We start from the raw sequence: 26,835 nt of genomic DNA, 5'->3' as shown, positions 1-26,835 counted from the left end.
ATCTTTCTGATTGAGAGGGGGTCAAATACTTATTTCCCTCATTAAAATGCAATTTATAACATTTTTGTCATGCGTTTTTCTGGATTTTTTTGTTGTTATTCTGTCTCTCACTGTTCAAATAAACCTACCATTAAAATGATAGAATTATCATTTCTTAATTTTTTCTTTTTGTATTTTTTAGGGGGTAGATCAGCTTTAATATTGCAGATAGATTGTAACTTCCATCAATGTAATTGTCTGCATCACTTCCAATCCCCCATATGGTTTTTTTCTCTCGCATATATATATATATATATATATATATATATATATATATATATATATATATATATATATATACATATACACATACATACACATATACATACATATCCTTTAAAAATATACAGTGGGGAAAAAAACTATTTAGTCAGCCACCAATTGTGCAAGTTCTCCCACTTAAAAAGATGAAAGAGGCCTGTAATTTTCACATTGTAGGATTTTTAATGAATTTATTTGCAAATTATGGTGGAAAATAAGTATTTGGTCAATAACAAAAGTTTCTCAATACGTTGTTATATACCCTTTATTGGCAATGACACAGGTCAAATGTTTTCTGTAAGTCTTCACAAGGTTTTCACACACTGTTGCTGGTATTTTGGCCCATTCCTCCATGCAGATCTCCTCTAGAGCAGTGATGTTTTGGGGCTGTCGCTGGGCAACACGGACTTTCAACTCCCTCCAAAGCTTTTCTATGGGGTTGAGATCTGGAGACTGGCTCACTCCAGGACCTTGAAATGCTTCTTACGAAGCCACTCCTTCGTTGCCCGGGCGGTGTGTTTGGGATCACGACGAGTTGAGTTTTTACCAAAAGGTTCTATTTTGGTTTCATCTGACCATATGACATTCTCCCAATCCTCTTCTGGATCATCCAAATGCACTCTAGCAAACTTCAGACGGGCCTGGACATGTACTGGCTTAAGCAGGGGGACACGTCTGGCACTGCAGGATTTGAGTCCCTGGCGGCGTACTGTGTTACTGATGGTAGGCTTTGTTACTTTGGTCCCAGCTCTCTGCAGGTCATTCACTAGGTCCCCCCGTGTGGTTCTGGGATTTTTGCTCACCGTTCTTGTGATCATTTTGACCCCACGGGGTGAGATCTTGCGTGGAGCCCCAGGTCGAGAGAGATTATCAGTGGTCTTGTATGTCTTCCATTTCCTAATAATTGCTCCCACAGTTGATTTCTTCAAACCAAGCTGCTTACCTATTGCAGATTCAGTCTTCCCAGCCTGGTGCAGGTCTACAATTTTGTTTCTGGTGTCCTTTGACAGCTCTTTGGTCTTGGCCATAGTGGAGTTTGGAGTGTGACTGTTTGAGGTTGTGGACAGGTGTCTTTTATATTGATAACAAGTTCAAACAGGGGCCATTAATACAGGTAACGAGTGGAGGACAGAGGAGCCTCTTAAAGAAGAAGTTACAGGTCTGTGAGAGCCAGAAATCTTGCTTGTTTGTAGGTGCAGTGGCGGCTCCTGAAAAAATTCTCAGGGGGGGGCAATTTTTCTGATGATTTAGGTGACCTACACACATTTTAAAAAATATATGTCCAGCAACAACATGAAGACAGGGGCAGCATATAAGTCAATGCCAGAAGCATTTATTGACTGATCTCAAAAGTGTTGGCTTACAAAAGCAAAATAAGTTTTCACAGTAAAAATAATCAAGGGTGTTCTTTCACATTCCTCAACACTGCATAAACAATATGCATTTCCATAAACAAATGAAATATCAGCTGAAAATACAGCATCTTGGTTTTTGTTCAGATTGCAGGATCAACAAGAGCTTTTACCACATTTTTTGATATTGTTTAATCTTACCTTATGGCCTGCACTTGCTTGTGAAGCTGTCGAGGGCACGTTTGATAAAGACAGCATCGATGTCCTTCTTCTGTAGCTTCTGGTACAGAATGTCGACGTGGGGCATGATTTTGTGAAAAAGCCGCAGGAAAAAAATTAAATCTTCATCATGTAGTATCCTCACGTAGCCAGCTGCCTCTCTCACGGTGTGCTGGTCAAATGAACCCAATGAACCCGTCCGGATGGCTTCAAAACATTCTATGAGGTCGTCTCGATTCTCGTAGACAGTGTTCACGACTCTGCTGTTGCTAACCTCATCGTTGTGGCGGCGGACAGCTAGCCTGTATCCCTCATCCAGTTGAGTGGCAATATTCACTCTCCCCAAAGCAGACAATCTCAAACAGCTATATGTGGGTCTTTGACAGCTCATTTTTCTTAATCTTTTCTGAAAGATGGTGCATGTCGGTTACACCAGTCGCTGTCCAAGCGGTGCTGTCTGCCTTGCCGCCTTCAGGGTGAAAGAGTAGTTTCTTAGTTACGTTCATGGTTACGTTACGTTACGTATGACGAAAGCGCGTAAGTGCAAGCCCTCAGAAACCCATAGAGATTGTATTGAAAGCTCTGATATTTGAAAAAAAAATATTTTACATTAGAGGCTATGAGAGACTTCTGGGCGATTTTCAACCTGACTGAAATCGCCCCAAAACGGGCGGGGACATTTGAAGCACGACTTTAGCCTGATTGGACATTTAGTGGCAGATCAGGCGTCTAGATTAGAACACTGAACTACTGTTGCCGTGATATAATTGATTAGAAAAAAAATCCCTTCCTTTTCCCGTTTGGCAGTGCGTCGCCCATATCGCCCTAATGAACACACCGCCCCTGTGTAGGTGACCAAATACTTATTTTCCACCATAATTTGCAAATAAATTCATAAAAAATCCTACAATGTGATATTCTGGATTTTTTTTCTCTCAATTTGTCTGTCATAGTTGACGTGTACCTATGACGAAAATTACAGGCCTCTCTCATCTTTTTAAGTGGGAGAACTTGCACAATTGGTGGCTGACTAAATACTTTTTTTCCCCACTGTATAGTGCCTCTCATACACACCGGATGTAACACTAAAGTCTGTTCAAGTGACCAGAAATAATTACATATCCTCTGTTTTACTTGGTGGCTGACTAAATACTTTTTTTCCCCACTGTACATATTTCCCTTTGGTCCTTAAATGAAACTGGTAAACTTTTTTATTTATCACAATTTTCTTTAACCAATTATGTTCTTTAATGCAAGGCCGAAAGACAAGTTCCTTACGTTTTCCTCCTTCCACTTTCCTCTTCCATTTTTGCGGTAATGCTGCAATTATTTGGTTGTAATTTTGGGTAGAGCAGACATTTCCATATCTTTTGGTTAGCTGCATGTAACTCCACCATTCCTACCGATAATAACATTTACGAAGATTATACCTTTTTTAAACATTTTCTCCAAATATAATGGTTTTTTTATCAATTAGTATATTTGAGTTTAACCACAATATTTGTTGCAATATTTGTTCTGTCATTTCTGGAGGATTAAATTGAAATTGCAACCAACTTTCTATGGCTTGTTTTAGAAATAGTGATATTTGGGAGATTATTTCCTTTTCAAATACCTGAAAGTATTGGGCAAACATACAAAATCAGCAGGGGATCAAATACTTTTTTCCCTCAATGTAGCCTATTAACAACCTGTCATCTTAATGCTAATTTAATACAAAGAAAAAAATTGAAATACCACATTTACATAATTATTCAGACCCTTTACTCAGTACTTTGTTGAAGCACCTTTGGGAACAATTACAGCCTCGAGTCTTCTTGGGTATGACGCTACAAGCTTGGCACAGCTATATTTGGGGAGTTTCTCCCCTTCTTCTCTGCAGATCCTCTCAAGCTCTGTCAGGTTGGATGGGGAGCGTTGCTGCACAGCTATTTTCAGGTCTCTCCAGAGATGTTTGATCGGGTTCGAGTCCGAGCTCTGGCTGGGCCACTCAAGGACATTCAGAGACTTCTCCCGAAACCACCCCTGTGTTGTCTTGGCTGTGTGCTTAGGGTCGTTGTCCTGTTGGAAGGTGAATCTTCGCCCCAGTCTGAGGTCCTGAGCGCTCTGGAGCAGATTTTCATCAAGGATCTCTCTGTACTTTGCTCCGTTCATCTTTGCCTCGATCCTGAGTAGTCTCCCAGTCCCTGCTGCTGATAAACATCCCCACAGCATGATGCTGCCACCACCATGCTTCACCGTAGGGATGGTGCCAGGTTTTCTCCAGATATGACACTTGGCATTCAGGCCCAAGAGTTCAATCTTGGTTTCATCAGACCAGAGAATCTTTAGGTGCCTTTTGGCAAACTCCAAGCGGGCTGTCATGTGCCTTTTACTGAGGAGTGGCTTCCGTCTGGCCACTCTACCATAAAGGCCTGATTGGTGGAGTGCTGCAGAGATAGTTGTCCTTCTGAAAGGTTCTCCCATCTCCACAGAGGAACTCTAGAACTCAGTCAGAGTGACCATCAGGTTCTTGTTCCCCTCCCTGACCAAGGCCCTTCTCCTCCGATTGCTCAGTTTGGCCGGGCGGCCAGCTCTAGGAAGAGTGTTGGTGGTTCCAAACTAAATCCATTTAAGAATGATGGAGGCCACTGTGTTCTTGGGGACCTTCAATGCTGCAGAAATGTTTTGGTACCCTTCCCCAGATCTGTGCCTCGACACAATCCTGTCTCGGAGCTCTAGGGACAATTTATTCGACCTTGGTTGGTGCTCTGACATGCACTGTCAACTGTGGGACCTTGTATAGACAGGTATGTGCCTTTCCAAATCATGTCCAATCAATTGAATTTACCACAGGTGGACTCCAATCAAGTTGCAGAAACATCTCAAGGATGATCACTGTAAACAGGATGCACCTGAACTCAATTTCGAGTCTCATAGCAAAGGGTCTGAATATGTATGTAAATAAGGTATTTTATTTATTTATTTTTATTCATTTGCAAGAATTTCTAAAAACCTGTTTTCACTTTGTCTTTATGGGGCATTGTGTGTAGATTGCTGAGGATTTTTTAAAAATATACATTTTAGAACTAGGCTTTAAGGTAACAAAATGTGGAAAAAGTCAAGGGGTCTGAATACTTTCCGAAAGCACTGTACATCAGAAGTTGTATCGAATAATGCTGGGTACCCGGACACGGACAAAATTCGGCTCTCCTCCATGTTTTTGCGTGATCTCGACTGTGAAGACACAAGCACTGTACTGACTTTGGTGAAGATGCAGAGCTGCTTCTTCTTCTTCTTCTTCTTCTTCTTGTTCTTGTACTTGTTCTTCTTCTTCTTCTTCGTCTGTGAGGTTTAACAGCGATTATTACATTTACATTTACATTTTAGTCATTTAGCAGACGCTCTTATACAGAGCGACTTACAGTTATTGACTGCATACATTTTCATACATTCATACATACATTCAATTTTAATGATGTTGCATTACCGTCACCAACTAGACTGGGGTATAAATCCATTATAGTTTGATCCAGAAAAAGAAAATGTGCCTACCATCTCATTAAATCCCAACACCCTATTCCACTTTTTAACCCTATCTGTCCCTGACCCAGGTCTCTCCAGAGATGTTAGATCGGGTTCAAGTCCGAGCTCTGGCTGGGCCACTCAAGGACATTCAGAGACTTGTCCCGAAGCCACTCTTGCGTTGTCTTGGCTCTGTGCTTAGGGTCATTGTCCTGTTGGAAGGTGAACCTTTGCCCCAGTCTGAGGTCCTGAGTGCTCTGGAGCAGATTTTCATCAAGGATCTCTCTGTACTTTGCTCCGTTCATCTTTGCCTCGATCCTGACTAGTCTCCCAGTCCCTGCCGCTCAAAAACTCACAGAGATCCTCTCAGGATTCCTCACCCTTGATCCATCCTCCTCTACATTTTTCACCGCCTCAGCATAAGACACCTTCTGTACTACTCTGACCCTGGCCACCTAAACCTGCCTCTCTCACACCGGACACTCCTGATCCCTAGCAACATGGGCACCCCTACAGTTGACACACACAACTTTTTCCACCGAAAATATATATTCCTCTATCCCATGCCCTCCTTCACACTTAACACATCTTGGAATCGCCCTCCTACACACTGCTGCAAAATGACCATACACGTGGCACCTGAAACACCGCAGTGGGTTCGGCACAAAATCTCTAACAGGATAACTGATATGTCCTAACATGACTTTGTCAAAACTCAAAAGGACAGAGAGTGACTATTCTGCTTCCCCATGCTCACCACCAGGTTTGCGTAGCATCAAACGGCGGGCGTCACAAACACCGGGAATCTTCCCCTTCAATTGCTCCACCTCCACACTTAATGCTACCCCAGAAAGATCAGGAAATGAAAATGAAAAATGCCTTCTTCCTCTCTTTCCTCTTCCATTCCTCACAGCGTGAACGGAATACGGTTTCCTGCAGCTTAGGTAGAGGAAGTAAGTTCCCATACTCATAACAGAAGTTCCTGTGGTTCCCGCTTGTCTCTGTAGCCTTTTTCCACTCGACCGTGCCCACAATATCCATGATCGTACCATATTAAACTCCCCTGTTTTCTCAAGGAAAGTAGCTAGCCACATTACTTCCACTGACAAAACTGAGAAAATCGCACTTGCGTGTTTCTGCCTCTCACTGTTTCCACCTGTGTTTGAGCACCTGTGTGCACGCAGCGTAAGGAGTTCAGCCAAGCCCGCAGGGATGCCACCGCCATCTAGGAACAACTTGTGACTTGAGATACTGTATATTTCATTTAATTCCTAGATAAAAGCCTAATCCCTAGACTTCATCACGTGGCTATGTTGTTTTGCTGTTAACAAGCGTTAGGCCCTATGCTTTCCAGACACTATGCAAATCCTTTCCCACAACAGGCTTACCAGCCCTTAACCCTGAGCACCACCTTGAGGCTATATAGTACAGAGGTGTATCTGTCTCTCATGCTCTGGTACAAATGACGTGTCATAGCAGATGCTCTTATCCAGAGCGACTTACAGGAAATGCATTCATCTTAAGATAGCTAGGTGAGACAACCACATATCACAGTTGTGATCATCAATATACAGGATACAAACATTCCATTCCAGCTTAACAATGGATATATAGCTTTTTGCTAAAAAACAAATTTTCATACCTAAAATCTATTAATTAAAAATCTGAAAACAGTATTATTTTACACACACATTAAGGTAGTGAAAAGCATGAGCTGGCGCACACTGCAAAAAGTTGTTAGAGGTGCTGACTAACGGCAAGTAAACTATACGTTATAGATAAGCTCCCAGTAATTTATTGGGTAAACCACCAACGTTTCGGCATCACTGTGCCTTCTTCAGGGTAATGTCATGAATGCTTGAACCAGGTTATATAGACAAACAATGCAATTAGTGCAACCAATGACAATAGTGAGGGGTGTGTAATAGTAATTAGGGTGATGAGGATGAAAAAGTTAAACTGTTAAAAGACAATCGTTTACAGCATGTTGAATATATTAGGTTATTGTTTTCACTATCATATTGCAACATAATTAGATATTGTATAGATTGTATTAACATCAACATTCATTATTATTTCATTTCATATTCAGTTGAAGCTGGAACTTTACATACACCTTAGCCAAATACATTTATACTCAGTTTTTCACAATTCCTGACATTTAATCCTAGTAAAAATTACCTGTCTTAGGTCAGTTAGGATCACCACTTTATTTTAAGAATGTGAAATGTCAGAATAATAGTAGAGAAAATGATTTATTTCAGCTTTTATTTCTTTCATCACATTCCCAGTGGGTCAGAAGTTTACATACACTCAATTAGTATTTGGTAGAATTGCCTTTAAATTGTTTAACTTGGGTCAATGTCATGAAACCGTCGTGGATGTGGTGGAGGAGTCAAGCGCAGGAAGCAGAGGTTTAGTCCAACAAGACTTTTAATAGTCTTAAAAGCAATAGTGTAAACCCCGACCTCGAAATAACACTACGAGGCGAGGGAACATTACGCACACGCGTAAAACACTAAACGTAGAACAATGATACGGAAAAAACAAACACGTATCATACACAAAAGGCAACGGAAAATTAACAACACACAATTACCAAAGAGCAAAACAAGGAACTTATAAGACACCTAATCAACACTCAAACAGACACAGGTGTGACAGACAGACAAAAGCAATCAAACACAGAAACATAGAGCGGTGGCAGCTAATACTCCGGGGACGGCGAACGCCGAGGCCTGCCCGAACAAGGAGGAGGAGCAGCCTCGGCCGAAACCGTGACAGTACCCCCCCCTTGACGCGCGGCTCCAGCCGCGCGCCGACCCCGGCCTCGGGGACGGCCAGGAGGACGCGGACCCGGGCGCGTGGGGTGCCCATGGTGAAACTCAGTCAGGAGGGATGGATCAAGTATGTCCCCCCTGGGCACCCAGCACCGTTCCTCCGGACCGTACCCCTCCCACTCCACGAGATACTGGAGACCACTCCTCCGGCGCCTCGAGTCCAGGATGGTCCGGACCCTGTACGCCGGGGCCCCCTCGATGTCCAAAGGGGGCGGAGGGGTCTCTCCTATCTCATCTTCTTGGAGTGGGCCAGCTACCACCGGCCTGAGAAGAGACACATGGAACGAGGGGTTAATATTTTTATACTCAATTGGCAGTTGTAACCTGTAACACACCTCGTTCAATCTTCTCAGGACTTTGAAGGGCCCCACAAACCGCCGACCCAGCTTCCGGCAGGGCAGGCGGAGGGGCAGGTTTCGAGTCGAGAGCCAGACTCGATGTCCCGGTGTGTACACCGGCCCCTCGCTGCGGTGGCGATCGGCGCTCGCCTTTTGTTGACGTATGGCACGCTGCAGATGGACATGGGCAGCGTCCCACGTCTCCTCCGAGCGCCGAATCCACTCGTCCACCGCAGGGGCCTCGATCTGGCTCTCGTGCCACGGTGCCAGGACCGGCTGATAACCTAAAACACACTGGAAAGGTGTTAAGTTGGTGGAGGAGTGGCGGAGAGAGTTCTGGGCCATCTCTGCCCAGGGGATGAACCTCGACCACTCCTCCGGCCGGTCCCGGCAATAGGACCTCAAAAACCTACCCACATCCTGGTTGACACGTTCCACCTGCCCATTACTCTCTGGGTGGTACCCCGAGGTAAGGCTTACCGAGACCCCCAACCGTTCCATGAACGCTCCCCAAACTCTGGACGTGAACTGGGGACCCCGGTCAGACACAATATCCTCGGGGACCCCATAGTGCCGGAAAACATGGGTGAATAGGGCCTCAGCGGTTTGTAGGGCAGTAGGGAGACCCGGCATGGGAAGGAGACGACAGGCCTTGGAAAACCGATCCACAACGACCAAAATGGTGGTATTCCCCTGGGAGGGGGGAAGGTCGGTTACGAAATCCACCGATAGGTGTGACCATGGTCGTTGCGGAACGGGCAGGGGATGTAGCTTACCCCTGGGCAAATGTCTAGGCGCCTTACACTGGGCACACACCGAGCAGGAGGAGACATAAACCCTCACATCCCTGGCTAACGTTGGCCACCAGTATTTCATGCTAAGACAGTGCACTGTCCGGCCAATACCAGGATGTCCAGAGGAGGGTGATGTATGAGCCCAATAAATAAGTCTATCACGAATCTCGAGCGGGACGTACGTCCGCCCCACAGGACACTCGGGGGGAGTAGGGTCGGTACGCAGTGCCCGCTCGATTTCTGAATCGACCTCCCACACCACCGGAGCCACCAAACAAGACTCCGGCAGTATGGAAGTAGGCTCGTTGGACCTCTCCTCTGTGTCATATCGCCGGGACAGAGCGTCTGCCTTACCATTCTGGGACCCAGGGATGTATGTGATTTTAAAAACGAACCGGGTTAGGAACATGTTCCACCTAGCCTGACGAGGGTTCAATCTCCTAGCTGCCCGGATGTACTCCAGGTTACGGTGATCCGTCAGAATGAGGAAAGGGTGTTGAGCCCCCTCAAGCCAATGCCTCCACACCTTTAGGGCCTGGACTACGGCTAACAGCTCCCTGTCCCCGACATCATAGTTACTCTCCGCCGCACTGAGCTTCTTGGAGTAGAACACACAGGGGCGGAGTTTAGGTGGCGTGCCGGACCGTTGTGATAGAACTGCCCCAATACCAGTCTCGGACGCGTCTACCTCAACCTGGAATGGTAAAGAGGGATCCGGATGCGCCAACACAGGAGCCGAGGTGAACAGGTTCTTAAGTTTGACAAATGCCCTGTCCGCCTCAGCCGACCACTGCAAGCGAACCGGACCCCCCTTTAGCAGGGACGTAATGGGAGCTGCAACCTGTCCAAAACCCCGAATAAACCTCAGGTAGTAATTAGCAAAACCCAAGAACTGTTGCACCTCTTTTACAGTGGTTGGAGTTTGCCAATTACGCACGGCCGATACCCGGTCTACCTCTATCTCCACACCAGACGCGGACAACCGATAACCCAAAAAGGAGACGGACTCCTGGAAGAACAGGCATTTCTCTGCCTTGACATACAAGTCATGCTCCAACAGTCGTTTCAACACTCGGCGTACCTGGGCTACATGCTCGGCTCGAGTAGCAGAGTACACTAGGATGTCGTCTATGTACACTACTACTCCCTGCCCATGCATGTCCCGGAAAATCTCGTCAACAAAGGATTGGAAGACTGAAGGAGCATTCATTAAACCGTATGGCATGACGAGATACTCGTAATGACCCGAGGTGGTGCTAAATGCTGTCTTCCATTCATCCCCCACCCTAATGCGCACCAGATTGTACGCGCTCCTGAGATCCAACTTTGTGAAGAACCGCGCTCCGCGTAATGACTCCGTCATCGTCGCAATCAGTGGAAGTGGGTAGCTGTATTTAACTGTGATCTGATTGAGACTACGATAATCAATACACGGGCGCAATCCCCCGTCCTTCTTCTTCACAAAGAAGAAACTCGAGGAGACTGGGGAAGTAGAGAACCGTATGTATCCCTGTGCCAAGGACTCGGCTATGTAGGTCTCCATAGCCGCAGTCTCCTCTTGAGACAGGGGATACACATGACTCCGGGGAAGAGCCGCTCCGGTCTGGAGATTTATTGCACAGTCCCCCTGTCTATGAGGAGGTAGCCGTGCCGCCCTCGATTTGCTAAACACGAGTGCTAAATCCTCATACTCGGGGGGAATGCGCAGTGCGGGCCCTTGGTTCGGACTCTCTACCGAGGTCGCCCCTATGGAAACACCTAGACATCTCCCTACACACTGGGCAGACCACTCCATAAGAGCCCTCTGTTGCCACGCTATGGTAGGATCATGGGTACTTAACCAGGGAAGGCCCAACACCACTGGGTACGCAGGAGAGTCAATCAGATAGAACTGAATGATTTCCTCATGACCCCCCAGCGTCGTCATAGTCAGTGGTGCTGTGACATCCCTGATCAGCCCCGACCCCAATGGCCGGCTGTCTAATGCGTGGACAGGGAATGGAACTTCTACCGGTCGAAGGGGAATTCCTAACCTAGCACAAAATGCTCGATCAATAAAGTTCCCAGCTGCGCCTGAATCTACTAGCGCCTTATGCTCATGTGACCAACAGAGAGCTCTGGGTGAGTGGGGCGCCTACTCACCTGAAATGACTCCCCAGTGCGTGGCCTGTTGTCACCTCTCCCAGGAGACCCTCCCCAGCACCTGGCCGCAGTGTGTCCTCCACGACCGCAGGTGGTGCAGTGGATGGCCCCCCTCGGGTTCCCCCTCCTCCTCTCTCTAGCCCCAGCACCCCCTAGCTCCATGGGAATCGGCTCGGGGGTGCTAGAGGGTGGACTGGACGACCCCCACTCGGGACGTCCGCGGGTAGCCAGCAGGGTATCCAGACGGATGGAAATGTCCACCAACTGGTCAAACGACAGGCTGGTGTCCCTGCAGGCCAGCTCCCTACGAACGTCCTCTCGTAGACTACATCGGTACTGGTCGATGAGGGCCCTCACATTCCACCCTGCATCCGCCGCTAGTGTCCGGAACTCCAGTGCGAACTCCTGTGCGCTCCTCTTCCCCTGTCGGAGGTGGAATAGACGCTCTCCCGCCGCTTTCCCCTCAGGGGGATGATCGAAGACAGCCCTGAAGCGGCGGGAGAACTCCGCGTAGGTGATGGTAGTGGCGTCTATTCCCCTCCATTCGGCGTTGGCCCATTCCAACGCCTTGCCGGAGAGACAGGAGATGAGGGCGGAGACGCTCTCGTATCCCGAGGGCGCCGGGTGTATAGTGGCAAGGTACAGTTCGACCTGCAGGAGGAATCCCTGACACCCGGCTGCAGAACCGTCATATGCCCTCGGGAGTGAGAGCCGAATGCCACTGGGTTCCGGTACTGAGAGAGGAGGACTGGCCGTTGGTGATGCGAAGTTGTATGGATCCTTGGCCACCGCAGAGTTCACCAATCGGCACAGGGTGTTGGACACCTCGTCCATGACGGTCCCGAGTCGCTGGATCATGGCGTCCTGGAAATTTATCCGGTCCAGCAGGGATTCGGGTGCCGTCGCTGATCCTGCTGACTCCATAATGGTGTGTTGTTCTGTCATGTAACCGTCGTGGATGTGGTGGAGGAGTCAAGCGCAGGAAGCAGAGGTTTAGTCCAACAAGACTTTTAATAGTCTTAAAAGCAATAGTGTAAACCCCGACCTCGAAATAACACTACGAGGCGAGGAAACATTACGCACACGCGTAAAACACTAAACGTAGAACAATGATACGGAAAAAACAAACACGTATCATACACAAAAGGCAACGGAAAATTAACAACACACAATTACCAAAGAGCAAAACAAGGAACTTATAAGACACCTAATCAACACTCAAACAGACACAGGTGTGACAGACAGACAAAAGCAATCAAACACAGAAACATAGAGCGGTGGCAGCTAATACTCCGGGGACGGCGAACGCCGAGGCCTGCCCGAACAAGGAGGAGGAGCAGCCTCGGCCGAAACCGTGACAGTCAAATGTTTCGGGTAGCCTTCCACAAGCTTCCCACAATAAGTTGGGTGAATTTTGGCCCATTCCTCCTGACAGAGCTGGTGTAACTGAGTCAGGTTTGTAGGCCTCCTTGCTCGCACATGCTTTTTCAGTTCTGCCCACACATTTTCTACAGGATTGAGGTCAGGGCTTTGTGATGGCCACTCCAATACATTGAATTTGTTGTCCTTAAGCCATTTTGCCACAACTGTGGAAGTATGCTTGGGGTCATTGTCCATTTGGAAGTCCCATTTGCAACCAAGCTGGAACTTCCTGACTGATGTCTTGAGATGTTGGCGGCAGGTAGCTTAGTGGGTAAGAGCGTTGTGCCCGTAACCGAAAGGTTGCTGGTTCTAATCCCCGAGCTGACTAGGTGAAAAATCTGTCGATGTGCCCTTGAGCAAGGCACTTAACCCTGATTGCTCTTGTAAGTCGCTCTGGATAAGAGCGTCTGCTAAATGACTGTAAATGTAAAAATGTTGCTTCAATATATCCACATCATTTTCCTTCCTCATGATGCCATCTATTTTGTGAAGTACACCAGTTCCTCCTGCAGCAAAGCACCCCCACAGCATGATGCTGCCACCCCCGTGCTTCACGGTTGGGATGGTGTTCTTCGGCTTGCAAGCCACCCCCTTTTTCCTCCAAACGTAACGATGGTCATTATGGCCAAACAGCTCTATTTTTGTTTCATCAGACCAGAGGACATTTCTCCAAAAAGTACGATCTTTGTCCCCATGTGCAGTTGCAAACCGTAGTCTGGCTTTTTTATGGCGGTTTTGGAGCAGTGGCTTCTTCCTTGCTGAGTGGCCTTTCAGGTTATGTCGATATAGGACTTGTTTTATTGTGGATATAAATACTTTTGTACCCTTTTCCTCCAGCATCTTCACAAGGTCCTTTGCTGTTGTTCTGGGATTGATTTGCACTTTTCGCACCAAAGTACATTAATCTCTAAGAGACAGAACGCGTCTCCTTCCTGAGCGGTATGACGGCTGCGTGGTCCCATGGTGTTTATACTTGCGTACTATTGGTTGTACAGATGAACGTGGTACCTTCAGGCGTTTGGAAATTGCTCACAGGGATGAACCAGACTTGTGGAGGTCTAAAAAAAAAATTCTGAGGTCTTGGCTGATTTATTTTGATTTTCCCATGATATCAAGCAAAGCGACACTGAGTTTGAAGGTAGGCCTTGAAATACACCTCCAATTGACTCAAATGATGTCAATTAGCCTATCAGAAGCTTCTAAAGCGACTTGCCAAAACTATAGTTTGTTAAAAATAAATTTGTGGAGTGGTTGAAAAACGAGTTTTAATGACTCCAACCTAAGTGTATGTAATCTTCCGACTTCAACTATACATATTTCATTGTTTCCTTTTCATTTCATATTTGTTACATGCAATCTTTTGGTTCAAACATAATGCATAACAAGCATCATAAACAAAGGGAACACATTGGGTGCACGCTGATAAGCTGCTGAAAGAATATGCTCATTTAGCAGACTTGTTCATAAAAAAAGGGGACGTGTTCATAAAAAAGGCCTGAGGTCAAAGTAAAAAAAATACTTTAAAGTACTACTTAAGTCATTTTTTGGGGATACCTGTACTATTTATATTTTTGACAACTTTTACTTTTATTCCACTACATTCCTAAAGAAAATATGCACTTTTTACTCCCATACATTTTCCCTGACACGCAAAAGTACTCATTACATTTTGAATGGTCAGGCAGGACAGCAATATGGTCCAATTCACACCTATCAATATAACACGTTGTCATCACTACTGCCACTGATCTGGCGGAATCACTAAATACAAATACTGCATTTGTAAATTATGTCAGTGTTGGAGTGTGCCCCATCTGTCTGAAAAAAAAATCCCCAAACAAATTGTGCCGTCAGGTTTGCGTAATATAAGGAATTTGATGTGTAGTATTTACTTTTACTTAAGTATGACAATTTTGTACTTTTTCCACCACTGGCTGCTACTGTGTAGTCAGTGTTCTTACACCTGATTGAGCTGCAGTATTCAGCTATGCGTTGTTTTAATTGTCTTTTCAGTTGTCCTACGTAGGCTTTCTCACATGGACAGGTGATGAGATAGATTACTTTGTCTTGCATGAGATGACAGCCCTAACAGGGATTTTTCAACCTGTGTGTGGGTATCTGAAGAAGGATGTTTTCATGGTGCTGTTTCCCTGTGCACATGAAATTCCCATTTGGAATGCCAAGAGTGTCAGAGTGAGCTCAGATCTCACGGAGCTGTCCCCAATGTTCGGCCACGCTTTTAGACCACCAATAGGGGTTCCTTGAAGAGAATTTGCCAGTGCTTTTTCAAGCTTGCTTTCATTTTCGTCTCTCTCTCTCTCTCTCTCTCTCTCTCTCTCTCTCTCTCTCTCTCTCTCTCTCTCTCTCTCTCTCTCTCTCTCTCTCTCTCTCTCACTCTCACTCTCACTCTCACTCTCACTCTCACTCTCACTCTCTCACACTCACACACCGTTGTAATTATGCAGTAGCCTACAAAGAAATATGTGCACTGTTCACAACAGGTTTTTGCAGGCATTTTAGCAAACAAGAGTTAAATTACAGTTTTTCTCAATTGCTAAAACACTAAACCCTATTGTCTGAACCAAATGCTCAGTTGCCTGAACCCACTGATTGAATCAATCACTCTTTTGGCAAAACCATAAGCACTTTTCACCTGTTTAGACATAACTTGCCAACACATTTTCATTGTGATGCACCCGTGCTGCATAATGGTGAGCACAGGTGACAAAAGTCAAACACAATTAGAGCACAGGTGTCACCACTTGAACACAACAACTCAAAATTGATCACACTTGTGGCTAATGATGTGAGGGAACATATACAGTAAGCCAGTTCAGAGAGCACTGGTTTGTGAGGCCCTACAATGGATAGAAATCTGAGAGGAAGGGTTCGTGTGAGAGGAGGTCGAGGTGGTCGAGGTGGTCAGCGAAGACAAAGAACAGTAATATCTGATGAAATCAGAGCTACTGTGATTGACCATGTTCTTGTCCATGGTATGAGCATGAGGGAGGCTGGACAAAGGGTACAACCAAACATCAGTAGATTCACTGTGTCCACCATAATCCGAAGATTTAGAGAAGAGAACAGGTAATTACCTTTTTTTGACATTATAGTACAGTATGTAAATGTTAACAGCAATTACTGTATGACATACTATATACTGTACCACAGTATACTGTAAGTAAATATATGTTTCAGTACATCACTGTACCAATGTACTGTAGTATTGTAATGGAGGGTTGGTCTAACTGTTTGTAGGCCTAGTATTCCATGTATATTTTTTGTAACTCCATGTTCTCTTTTTGTAGAATTGAAAGACTGCCACATGGGGGTGGGAGGACAGGTATGTTCTCCCCACACCAAGAGACCCTAATTGTTGATATGGTCCGTGAGAACAATGCCATTAAACTGAGCGAAATTCAGCAGAAGATCATTGAGGACCATTTACATTTTGAGGGTATCAACAGTGTCAGCCTCTCTACTGTTGATCGTGTCCTCAAGCGCAACAGACTGCGCATGAAACAGCTATACAGAGTGCCCTTTGATCGCAACTCAGACAGAGTCAAAGAGCAAAGATTCCAGTATGTACAGGTTGGCATATATCCAGACACATTCAATGTTGATTACTCTAAGTAGTGATTTACTGTAGTGGCCTAAATCACTTTTTCCGTATCACTTACAAAACTATATGTATTTCTACAGAGGGTTTTTCAACTGGATGCAATGGAAAGACCCCATCAATACATCTACATGGATGAAGCTGGGTTTAATCTCACCAAAAGGAGAAGGAGAGGCCGTAATGTGATTGGCCATCGGGCCATTGTTGGTGTCCCTGGGCAGCGTGGTGGCAATGTCACATTATGTGCTGCCATCAGCAATCATGGGGTTGTCCACCATCATGCCAACCTGGGGCCCTACAACACTCACCCGCTCCTCATTTTCCTCAATCACATGCGAGATGCTTTGTTAGGGCAGCAGGATGAGCATCCCATCTATGTTGTTGTTTGGGACAATGTGAGTTTTCACAGAGCCCTCCAGGTTAGAGAGTGGTACAATATGAACCAAGGTTTTATCAATCTTTGCCTTCCACCGTACTCCCCTTTCCTAAACCCCATTGAGGAATTATTCTCCTCATGGCGGTGGAAGGTATATGAACGCCAACCTTACACCAGGGTAAATCTCCTGCAAGCCATGGGACTTGCCTGTGGTGACATAGGTGTGGAGGCATGCCAAGCCTGGATACGGCATGCCAGGTTTTTTTTCCCCCATTGCCTGGCCAGACAAAATGTGGCCTGTGATGTGGATGAAGTCCTGTGGCCTGACCCAGTACGGAGACATGATGCTGTGGCTGAGTAATGCACTTATTTGTATATTTTTGTACTTTATTTTTACATGGGCTTACAAGTGGCAAACACATAAGATTTCTGTTTGTTTTTACAAGTGCTACATGTAAATGCACAAGATTTCTGTTTTGTATTTTTGTACAAGTGCTAAATGCACAGTTTTTGTTTGTTTTGCAACATGCATTTAGCCTACAGTGAACAATAAACATTTATTTCTCCAGCTTCATGTCCTGCGCATTGTGTTTTCTATTTTTCTACGTAGTGTTTAGTGACTGTTCAGTAGTGTTTTTTATTTTGATTGACTCGGGGCACGATTTGACAACATAGTTCAGTTTTGAGCACAGATTGAACTGTTTTGAGGTGAAAGTTTGGTTTTGCAAGAAGAGTCTGAGGTTTTGTGAATGTAGCTTGAAAATTGGGTTTTGTGTTCACAGTTAAGAGAAAAGGAGATCAGCTTTCAAGAAATGTGTCTTAGCAATCGAGAAAAACTGTAAATGCAAAACACTTTATTTTGTGATGGGGCCCTCAGCTCAGTTTGGGAACCTTAATCCAGGCTGGACAGCAGGAACTCAACCTGTATTTCTAGATTCCGCATCACCTCCCCCGAGAGCCTCTCTGGGCTTTCATAGATTGACTCATTGAGGTTGAAGATGGATTGTAGCCATGCCTTCATCTGGCCCTGTTGACAACAGACACATCATCAACTATTATTGAGAGAGAGAGAGAGAGAGAGAGAGAGAGAGAGAGAGAGAGAGAGAGAGAGAGAGAGAGAGAGAGAGAGAGAGAGACACACAAATGTACCTTAACGAGGAGGTAGAAGTTCTCAGCAGCCTCTGTCCAGGCTCCTCCAGGAGGGTCAATCCTCATTATGACTTGCAGGAGCAGATAAAGGAAGCTACCAGGCTCCTGGAGAAGGAACAGGGGACATGAGTGAGTGTCTACAGATCTGATATGACAACAGTGTGTATAGCATAGATAAACAACAGGATGTTCCATTCTTAGGGCCACTTACAGATATAGGAAGAGATGTCTTTCCTTCTAGAAGGCTTAGTAGAACGAATTCATAAAAAACATCTGCGAAGTTGATGCGGTCGATCTGAAGTCAAACAAATAGGATAATTACATAATCTTCATTGATAAGCACTTTAGAAAGTCTCATTGAGTAGATGTTAGATGAGAAGACGGTGCCTGCAGCTAACGCTCAAGCTTGCATGTAGACCTACTCCTACGAGAGCCATCTCCTGCTCTAGTCGCTCCCTGTTTGCTGGCTCATTAATGAAGTTCACCAGTAGGTCGTAGGCCTGCTGAAACTGCCTCACATCCTCAAAACAAAACAATCATAAAATTCCTTAAAACTTAGATCATAAACTCAAAGATTCAGGTCTGTAATTCAAAGGGCCTCCGATTGTTTGGCTAGTATGACGTTGAAACTTTTCAACTAAACCCTATGAATCACTGTTGCCTAAAGGTAACCCACTGTGCAAGAACTGGTTGAATCAATGCTGTATCAATAAAAAATGTCAATGTGATGATGTTGAATCAAAGTGGGAAACTGATTGGATTTGAAAGAAGTCATCAACGTAAGGGAATTTCGTCTTTTAACCTAAATCCAATTACGTTAATTTTTGGGGGGATTTCACATTGAATTCACATTAGTTGACAACTCAACCAAATGTAAATCAAAACGAGACGTTGAAATGACATCTGTGCCCAGTGGGAACTATATATCTGGTCTGATGAACGTTGCACAATTATGTAATTGGTTACCTGCTGGTTGAGCTCGGATAGTCCACTCAACACCATCCTCCCAGCGTGGGTGAGGTAATTGAGGGAGGTACTGTCTGAGGATGTCAGAGCCTGTGAGAACAAGACAGTACATTTACAAATAGTCCAGAAATGTTCATGAAGTGAAATACAAAAGGTGCTAAATTCACATTTTCTCACCTCCATAGCACGTCTGATAGCGGCCAGCCTCAGATCTTAATTTGATCACTCTTTTGTTGCTGAGAATTTTCCTGCACGGCAGGAAATGCAAACTTGTAGCGTATTTGGAATTTTCAAGTTTGTAATTTCCACTTTGAAATTTTAGACTCGATTTGCCCTAACGAAAAATGTATCCTGTTGCTGCAGGATTATTTTCCTGCTGTAGCAAACTGTCTAAAATTAAGATCCTACATCTGTATAACTACAATATTGGGCAGTGTCACACCCTGGCCTTAGTTATCTTTGTTTTCATTCATATTTTAGTTAGGTCAGGGTGTGACATGGTGAAGTATGTGTTTTGGTTTGTCTAGGGGTTTGTAGGTTTAATGGGGTAATGTCTTGTCTAGGTGTTTGTATGTTGATGGCTGCCTGGATTGGTTCTCAATTGGAGACAGCTGTGGTTTATTGTCTCTAATTGGGAGCCATATTTAAGGCAGCCATGGGCATCATGTGTTTGTGGGTAATTGTCTATGTTGAACGTTTGTTGCTTGTCTGTGCACTTACGTTATTTAGCTTCACGGTCGTTTGTTGTTTTGTAAGTTTTGGATAGTGTTCGGTTTCGTGTTTTTCTCTCTTCCAAAATTAAAGAGATGTATTTTGCACACGCTGCGCCTTGGTCCTCCTCTATGCTTGACGATCGTGACAGAATTACCCACCAATCTAGGACCAAGCGGCGTGTCAAGCGGCAACAGGACCCACCTACACAGGATTCATGGACATGGGAGGAGATACTGGATGGAAAGGGTCCTTGGGCACAACCGGGAGAAGTTCGCCGTCCTCGTGAAGAGCTGGAGGCAGCTAAAGCCGAGAGGAGGCGATATGAGGAGGCAGCACGGAGGCAAGGCTGGAAGCCCGTGAGCACTAGCCAAAAATTTCTTGGGGGGGGCCTTAAAGGGAGTGTGGCGAAGTCAGGTAGGAGACCTGCGCCTACTCCCTGTACTTACCGTGGAGAGCGAGAGTACGGGCAGACACCGTGTTACGCAGTAGAGCGCATGGTGTCTCCTGTACGCGTGCATAGCCCGGTTCGGTACATTCCAGCTCCACGTATCGGCCGGGCTAGATTGAGCGTTGAGCCGGATGTCATGAAGCCGGCCCAACGCATCTGGCCACCAGTGCGTCTCCTCGGGCCGGCTTACATGGCACCAGCCTTACGCATGGTGTCCCCGGTTCGCCTACATAGCCCGGTGCGGGTTATTCCACCTTCCCGTACTGGTCGGGCGACGGGGAGCATACAACCAGGTAAGGTTGGGCAGGCTCAGTGCTCAAGGGAGCCAGTAAGCCTGCACGGTCCGGTATTTCCGGCGCCACCTCCCCGCTCCAGCCCAGTACCACCAGTGCCTACACCACGCACCAAGCCTCCTGTGTGTCCCCGGAGTCATGTGCGTCCTGTTGCTGCTCCCCGCACTAGCCCTGAGATGCGTGTCCTCAGCCCGGGACCACCAGTTCCGGCACCACGCACTAGGCCTTATGTGCGTCCCCAGGGTCCAGCATGCCCTGTTCCTTCTCCCCGCACTAGACCTGAGATGCGTGTCCTCAGCCCGGTACCTCCAGTTCCGGCACCACGCACCAGGCCTATAGGGCGTCTCGGCCGGCCAGAGTCTGCCGTCTGCCTAATGGCGCCTGAACTGCCCGTCTGCCCAACGCCGTCTGAACTGTCCGTCTGCCAAGCGCTGCATGAACTGCCCGTCTGTACTGAGCCTGCTAAGCCGCCCGTCTGCCATGAGCCTTCAGAGCCGTCTGCCAGACCGGAGCCGCTAAAGCCTTCCGCCAGACAGGAGCCGCTAGAGCCTTCCGCCAGACAGGATCAGCCAGAGCCTTCCGCCAGACAGGATCAGCCAGAGCCTTCCGCCAGACAGGATCAGCCAGAGCCTTCCGCCAGACAGGATCAGCCAGAGCCATCCGCCAGCCATGAGCAGCCAGATCCGTCAGCCAGCCATGAGCAGCCAGATCCGTCAGCCAGCCATGAGCAGCCAGATCCTTCAGCCAGCCATGAGCAGCCAGATCCGTCAGCCAGCCATGAGCAGCCAGATCCGTCAGCCAGCCATGAGCAGCCAGATCCTTCAGCCAGCCATGAGCAGCCAGATCCGTCAGCCAGCCATGAGCAGCCAGATCCGTCAGCCAGCCATGAGCAGCCAGATCCTTCAGCCAGCCATGAGCAGCCAGATCCGTCAGCCAGCCATGAGCAGCCAGATCCGTCAGCCAGCCATGAGCAGCCAGATCCGTCAGCCAGCCATGAGCAGCCAGATCCGTCAGCCAGCCATGAGCCGTCCAGCCAGGATCCGCCAGAGCCGTCCAGCCAGGATCCGCCAGAGCCGTCCAGCCAGGATCCGCCAGAGCCGTCCAGCCAGGATCCGCCAGAGCCGTCCAGCCGGGATCCGCTAGAGCCGTCCAGCCGGGATCCGCCAGAGCCGTCCAGCCAGGATCCGCCAGCCAGCCAGGATCCGCCAGAGCCAGCCAGCCAGGATCCGCCATTCAGTCCGGTGCTGCCCCTTAGTCCGGTGCTGCCCCTTAGCCCGGTGCTGCCCCTTAGTCCGGTGCTGCCCCTTATCCTGGTGCTGCTCCTTATCCTGGTGCTGCTCCTTATCCTGGTGCTGCCCCTTAGTCCGGTGCTGCCCCTTAATCCAGTGGGGTTAAGTTGGAGGGTGGTCATTGGGAGGAGGCTACGAAAGCGGGTAGTGACTATGGTGGGGTGGGGACCACGACCAGTGCCAGAGCCGCCACCGTGGACAGACGCCCACCCAGACCCTCCCCTAGACTTTATGCTGGTGCGCCCGGAGTTCGCACCTTAAGGGGGGGGTTATGTCACACCCTGGCCTTAGTTATCTTTGTTTTCATTCATATTTTAGTTAGGTCAGGGTGTGACATGGTGAAGTATGTGTTTTGGTTTGTCTAGGGGTTTGTAGGTTTAATGGGGTAATGTCTTGTCTAGGTGTTTGTATGTTGATGGCTGCCTGGATTGGTTCTCAATTGGAGACAGCTGTGGTTTATTGTCTCTAATTGGGAGCCATATTTAAGGCAGCCATGGGCATCATGTGTTTGTGGGTAATTGTCTATGTTGAACGTTTGTTGCTTGTCTGTGCACTTACGTTATTTAGCTTCACGGTCGTTTGTTGTTTTGGATAGTGTTCGGTTTCGTGTTTTTCTCTCTTCCAAAATTAAAGAGATGTATTTTGCACACGCTGCGCCTTGGTCCTCCTCTATGCTTGACGATCGTGACAGGCAGATTATTTCAAAGCAAAGGTTTTTACTATAGATGAACACATGAAAGCGAACCCACCGCAACTGGGGCACATCTGCAGCATTATTTTGCTCCTCCACAAACTCCTCCTCAAACTCCTAAAACAGACATCACATTAACTTAAACTCTACTAAACTGCATTTCACCTGCAACATCAACTGAAGCAGACAAAACATTCAGTGACATCATAACAATACTTTCATCTTGACCTAACAACTTGACCCTTGACAGACAACACAAACCTATCGATACCAAAACAATGACACACACCTGTACACACAAGTACAAATGAAATAAGAATTATTGACTGTAGAAAGAGTTTTACCTGAGGAGTGTTGTCAGGGGTCTGGTCCTGGTCCTGGGTGGAGTGGTAAGGTGGAGGGGGACTGGGAGGGGAATCGGAAGGGAAAGGGGGAGGCGGAGAATTCTGGGGGAACTGGTGAGAGGAGCCAGAGGACGGCTCATGAGGGGTGGTGATGATGTCAGAGGTGGAGAACTGATATGCCATCATCTCATCCCCCCTCTCCTGGTACCCCTCCACTGTGGTGGAGATATCCACCTGCTGTTTAACACACAACATGTGACACTGTCAGCCCAACACTGAAAACCACCATATTGAAAACCCCTCAACCAAACACTGAAATAAATCATAACACAGAGAAACAACGGGGTGTACCTGGGCATCCTCATAATAGGTGAACTCAGACCTCCTCTTGACAAGGCCGGACATGAGTCCATGGATCCTTCTACCAAGGAACTAAAAATGAGGCAAGAGATTAGAACGTGTAATTTCATTTTCTGTCAACATGTATTTATTCAAATAGGTAAATGGACATTTGCCACTTTACATTTTTTCTGTGAAAAATTGCCTGACTGTACCTTAATACCAATCAGCTTCTTGTTGGTGAGGACCACCTGGACGAGACCCTTTAAAAGAGACAGAGAAACATTACATTTCATCCAGGAAATATAAGTAGACCTATAGCATGTGCGTCATTTTACACAAATCAGGTGCATTTGAGATGAAAGACCAGTTGAGAATCTCTCACCCATGGGTCCAGGATTTTTTCCTGGATGACTCTGCTCCACCACAGCTGCTTCTCCACTCCCCTCACAATGCACAGGTGATGCATGTCCTCTTCATTTTGCTATAAAGAAAAAACTCATTCAGTCTCCAGACCTCTCTCTATATGTTAGCTGTAGATGTCTATAACATTTGGCAGGCGATTTCAGTTCTGAGTATAATCCCTGGCAGTGATATAGAGCCCACATGATGTTCGTACGACAAGTTTCCCCTAGGTTTCAATTAGGGACAGACATACAAAAGAAAACCCAGAGACAATTGGGAGTTCAAATACACAGGTGTGTTCATAAATGTTAAGAATATGTCTGAAGTACCTGCACTCGTCCATAATGGATCTTCCAGTAATGGAAATGAAACGAACCCCAGTTCCCAACCAGCTGCAACTTCTCATAGGGAAAACCAGAGTCTTCCCTATTTGGCTGAAAAACAAAGACATCCCCTAATTATAGAGATTGCTCTGTGATTAATAAGACACACAATTGTGGAGATAGAGGACATGGTAATGTGTACTATTACTAATCAGCTATGACTGTCTAATAATGTGATTGACTACCTGTGAATGGCTATCTGAAGGTGCTGACAGTTCGTCAAGCACTAGCCTCCCAGCTTCAGTGAGGTGAATGGTAGGCTCCTCAATAACCAATTTGGAAGTCTGTGAAAGAAAAGGGAACAGGGTAAATAAAGTAAATTCTCCCTATAAGATCAGATGAGCTTTGGTTAATAATGTGTTTGGTTACCTGTGTGTTTAACACTGCAAGCTCTGTTACCAGCATTCTCCCAGCACGAGTGAGGTAGTAGATTGGTTTGGCCTTGGAGAAGACAGGCTATGAAGACAAGGGAATATGTTTTTTCATTATGTGGTTTTATAGAAAACTAGTGACTTGATGTTAATCTTTAATATCCTCTAAAGACCAGAGAGTATCAGAATGGATAGACTCACAAAGATAGGAACACACAAGGGTCCAGACCAAGGGATTAAAGCCAGACAGGACCGGTGCCCAACCTCCTCATCCACATACTAAGGAACAAGACAGGATTAAATTAAGAGTCAGTTTGAATGATAGACAGGTAGCCTATAGGACTGACAGACTGGAATAGGGAGGATCGCAAGAGGAGGCCACTGCATGATAGATTCTAAGACAATTGGCAGTTGAAATACACATGTCTGTGTTCAAAGGTTAAGGAAACATCTGAGGTACCTGCCTATGAATGGTTACCTGTTCATTTTGAGAGGACAGTTCCTCCCATACCATCCTCCTAGCAGGAGTGAAACTGATGATAATGGGCTGCTCCATTGTGAAAATCTGAGAAAATGAGGGAACAGCTTTAAAGATATCAAACTATTCTACTAGTGGATACTGAAGGTAATTATCCCTATTAGATCAGATGAGTAATGGTTAATAATCTGAATGGTTACCTGTGTGTTTAACATTGCCATCTCTCTCACCAGCATCCTCCCAGCGTGGGTAAGATAATAAATTGGCTGCAGTTTGACAGGCTATAAAAAAAGGGAATATGTTTACAGAAATGTATTTCCAGAAGTTTCTTTTAGAAAAAGTTATGTTTATGTTTAAGCCCCCCTAAAGACCAGAGAGTATCAGAATGGATGGACTTACAGCGTTTGAAACCCACAGAGGTCCAGACCAAGGGATTAAAGCCAGACAGGGCTGCTGCCGAACCTCCTCATCCACGTACTAAGGAACAAGACAGGATCAATTTAAGAGTCAGTTTGAATGATAGACTGGTACTGTATAGGAGTAAAATATTGGCATAGGGAAGATTGCAAGAGGAGGCCACTGCAATGATAATAGTTGAAATACACAGGTCTGAGATATAAATGTTAAGAACATGTCTGAAGTACCTGCAGATGAATGGCTACCTCTTCAAGCTGAGAGGACAGTTCATCCAATACCATCATGCCAGCACGAGAGATGAAAATGTGCTGCTCAATCTTGCAAATCTGTAAGAAAATGAGGGAACAGTTTTAAGGGCATCAAAGTATCCCACTACCATAGTAGATACTGAAGGTAATCCTGCCAATTAGATAAAATGAGCTTTGTCCAATAATCTGCATGGTTACCTGTGTGTTTAACACTGCCAGCTCTCTCACCAGCATCCGTCCAGCATGGGTAAGGTAATAAGTTGGCTGCAGTGTTACAGACTATTACAAAAATAGGGAATATGTTTACAGAAATGTATTTCCATATTGTTCTTCAGAAAACATCATGTTTATGTTTAAAGTACATAAACCAGTTTTAAGACCAGAGAGAAGACCAAAGAGTATCAGAATGGATGGACTTACAGAGCTGGGAACGCACAGAGGTCCAGACCAAGGGATTAAAGCCAGACAGGGCCGGTGCCCAACCTCCTCAACCACATACTAAGGAAGAAAATCAGGATCAATTTATGAGTCAGTAAAATGACAGTTTGAATGACAGATTGTTATTGAACCAATCCTGCTAATGAAGCAGTATTGTTATAGCCTGGGTGCCAGTCTGTTTCAGCTCTCTGTCCACTCCTTATGGGATTGTGATGCCAATATCATATTGCCACGATGGAATTGGCAAGAGAGCAGAAAGACTGGCACCCAAGCTATTGATAGGCCTGCAGCATTCTTACCTGAACAAGGACTGGGTCCTCCTGGTCCAGGGTGGGCTCATTATCTTTATGAAAAACAATAAAGGATTGTTTTCTCTAAGTTTAAGAAATACTAGCTACAAGACACCAGACAGCTGTCCATGTAGTTAGGCTGATCATATATTTACTTGTGTTTTATATTGTATGACATCAAATGTATTTATGTGTCTGCATAATGTACCAACATGTTCAATTAAACCTAAAGCAAAGGTTTGGTTTCAAAGGAGCAAGTTTGTTTGTTGTTGTTAATCTAGGGCTACACTGTAAAAAATGTAATCACCATGATTGCTACCTAAATGACACCCTATTCCCTATTTAGTGCACTACTTTTGACCAGCGCCTTTTAACCATAGAACTATGGGTCCTGGTCAAAATAAGAAATAGGGTATTGGGTGGCATTTGGGACTATTACTATTTAGACATTGTCAAATATGTAAACTTACCCTCCTCAACCGTGACAACACGGTCCACGCTCTCCACGGTGGCCAGTGCATCCTCACCGATACCGTAATATTTGCTATAAAAGTAGACTGCCGAACCGGTCGCAAACAACAGGCCAGCTGCACTCAGAAGCGGCCTCTCGCGGAGGAATCTCAGCGGGGTCGCTGTCAACAAACGACTGAACATAGACCTACTCAT

At 46.0% G+C, this 26,835-nt stretch overlaps 2 protein-coding genes across 2 annotated transcripts; both read right to left on the bottom strand.

The window, feature by feature from the left end:
- Nucleotides 1-17,798: 17,798 nt before the first annotated feature.
- LOC311143825 (uncharacterized protein) lies at nucleotides 17,799-19,212 on the bottom strand (the record flags this gene model as incomplete). The annotated part of the gene is made up of 5 exons (XM_084179707.1): nucleotides 19,199-19,212; nucleotides 19,022-19,111; nucleotides 18,267-18,350; nucleotides 18,056-18,160; nucleotides 17,799-17,933 (listed from the first exon to the last, which is right to left on the bottom strand). Exons 1-5 carry the CDS (start codon nucleotides 19,202-19,204, stop codon nucleotides 17,799-17,801), a joined length of 420 nt encoding a protein of 139 aa, XP_084035833.1. The 5' UTR covers nucleotides 19,205-19,212.
- Nucleotides 19,213-24,463: 5,251 nt separating this feature from the next.
- LOC311143824 (uncharacterized protein) lies at nucleotides 24,464-26,835 on the bottom strand (the record flags this gene model as incomplete). Its single annotated transcript, XM_084179706.1, has 8 exons — nucleotides 24,464-24,577; nucleotides 24,777-24,863; nucleotides 24,977-25,057; nucleotides 25,176-25,253; nucleotides 25,421-25,519; nucleotides 25,640-25,720; nucleotides 26,179-26,222; nucleotides 26,640-26,835. The coding sequence occupies 8 exons, from the start codon at nucleotides 26,833-26,835 to the stop codon at nucleotides 24,464-24,466; spliced, it is 780 nt and encodes a 259-aa protein (XP_084035832.1).

This window comes from Coregonus lavaretus, assembly GCF_964263955.1.
Source record: "Coregonus lavaretus genome assembly, chromosome: 16".
Classification (NCBI taxonomy): Eukaryota; Metazoa; Chordata; class Actinopteri; order Salmoniformes; family Salmonidae; genus Coregonus; species Coregonus lavaretus.
The sequence above is the reverse complement of the archived record's forward strand: the minus strand, read 5'-3'. Positions and strand labels throughout refer to the sequence as shown.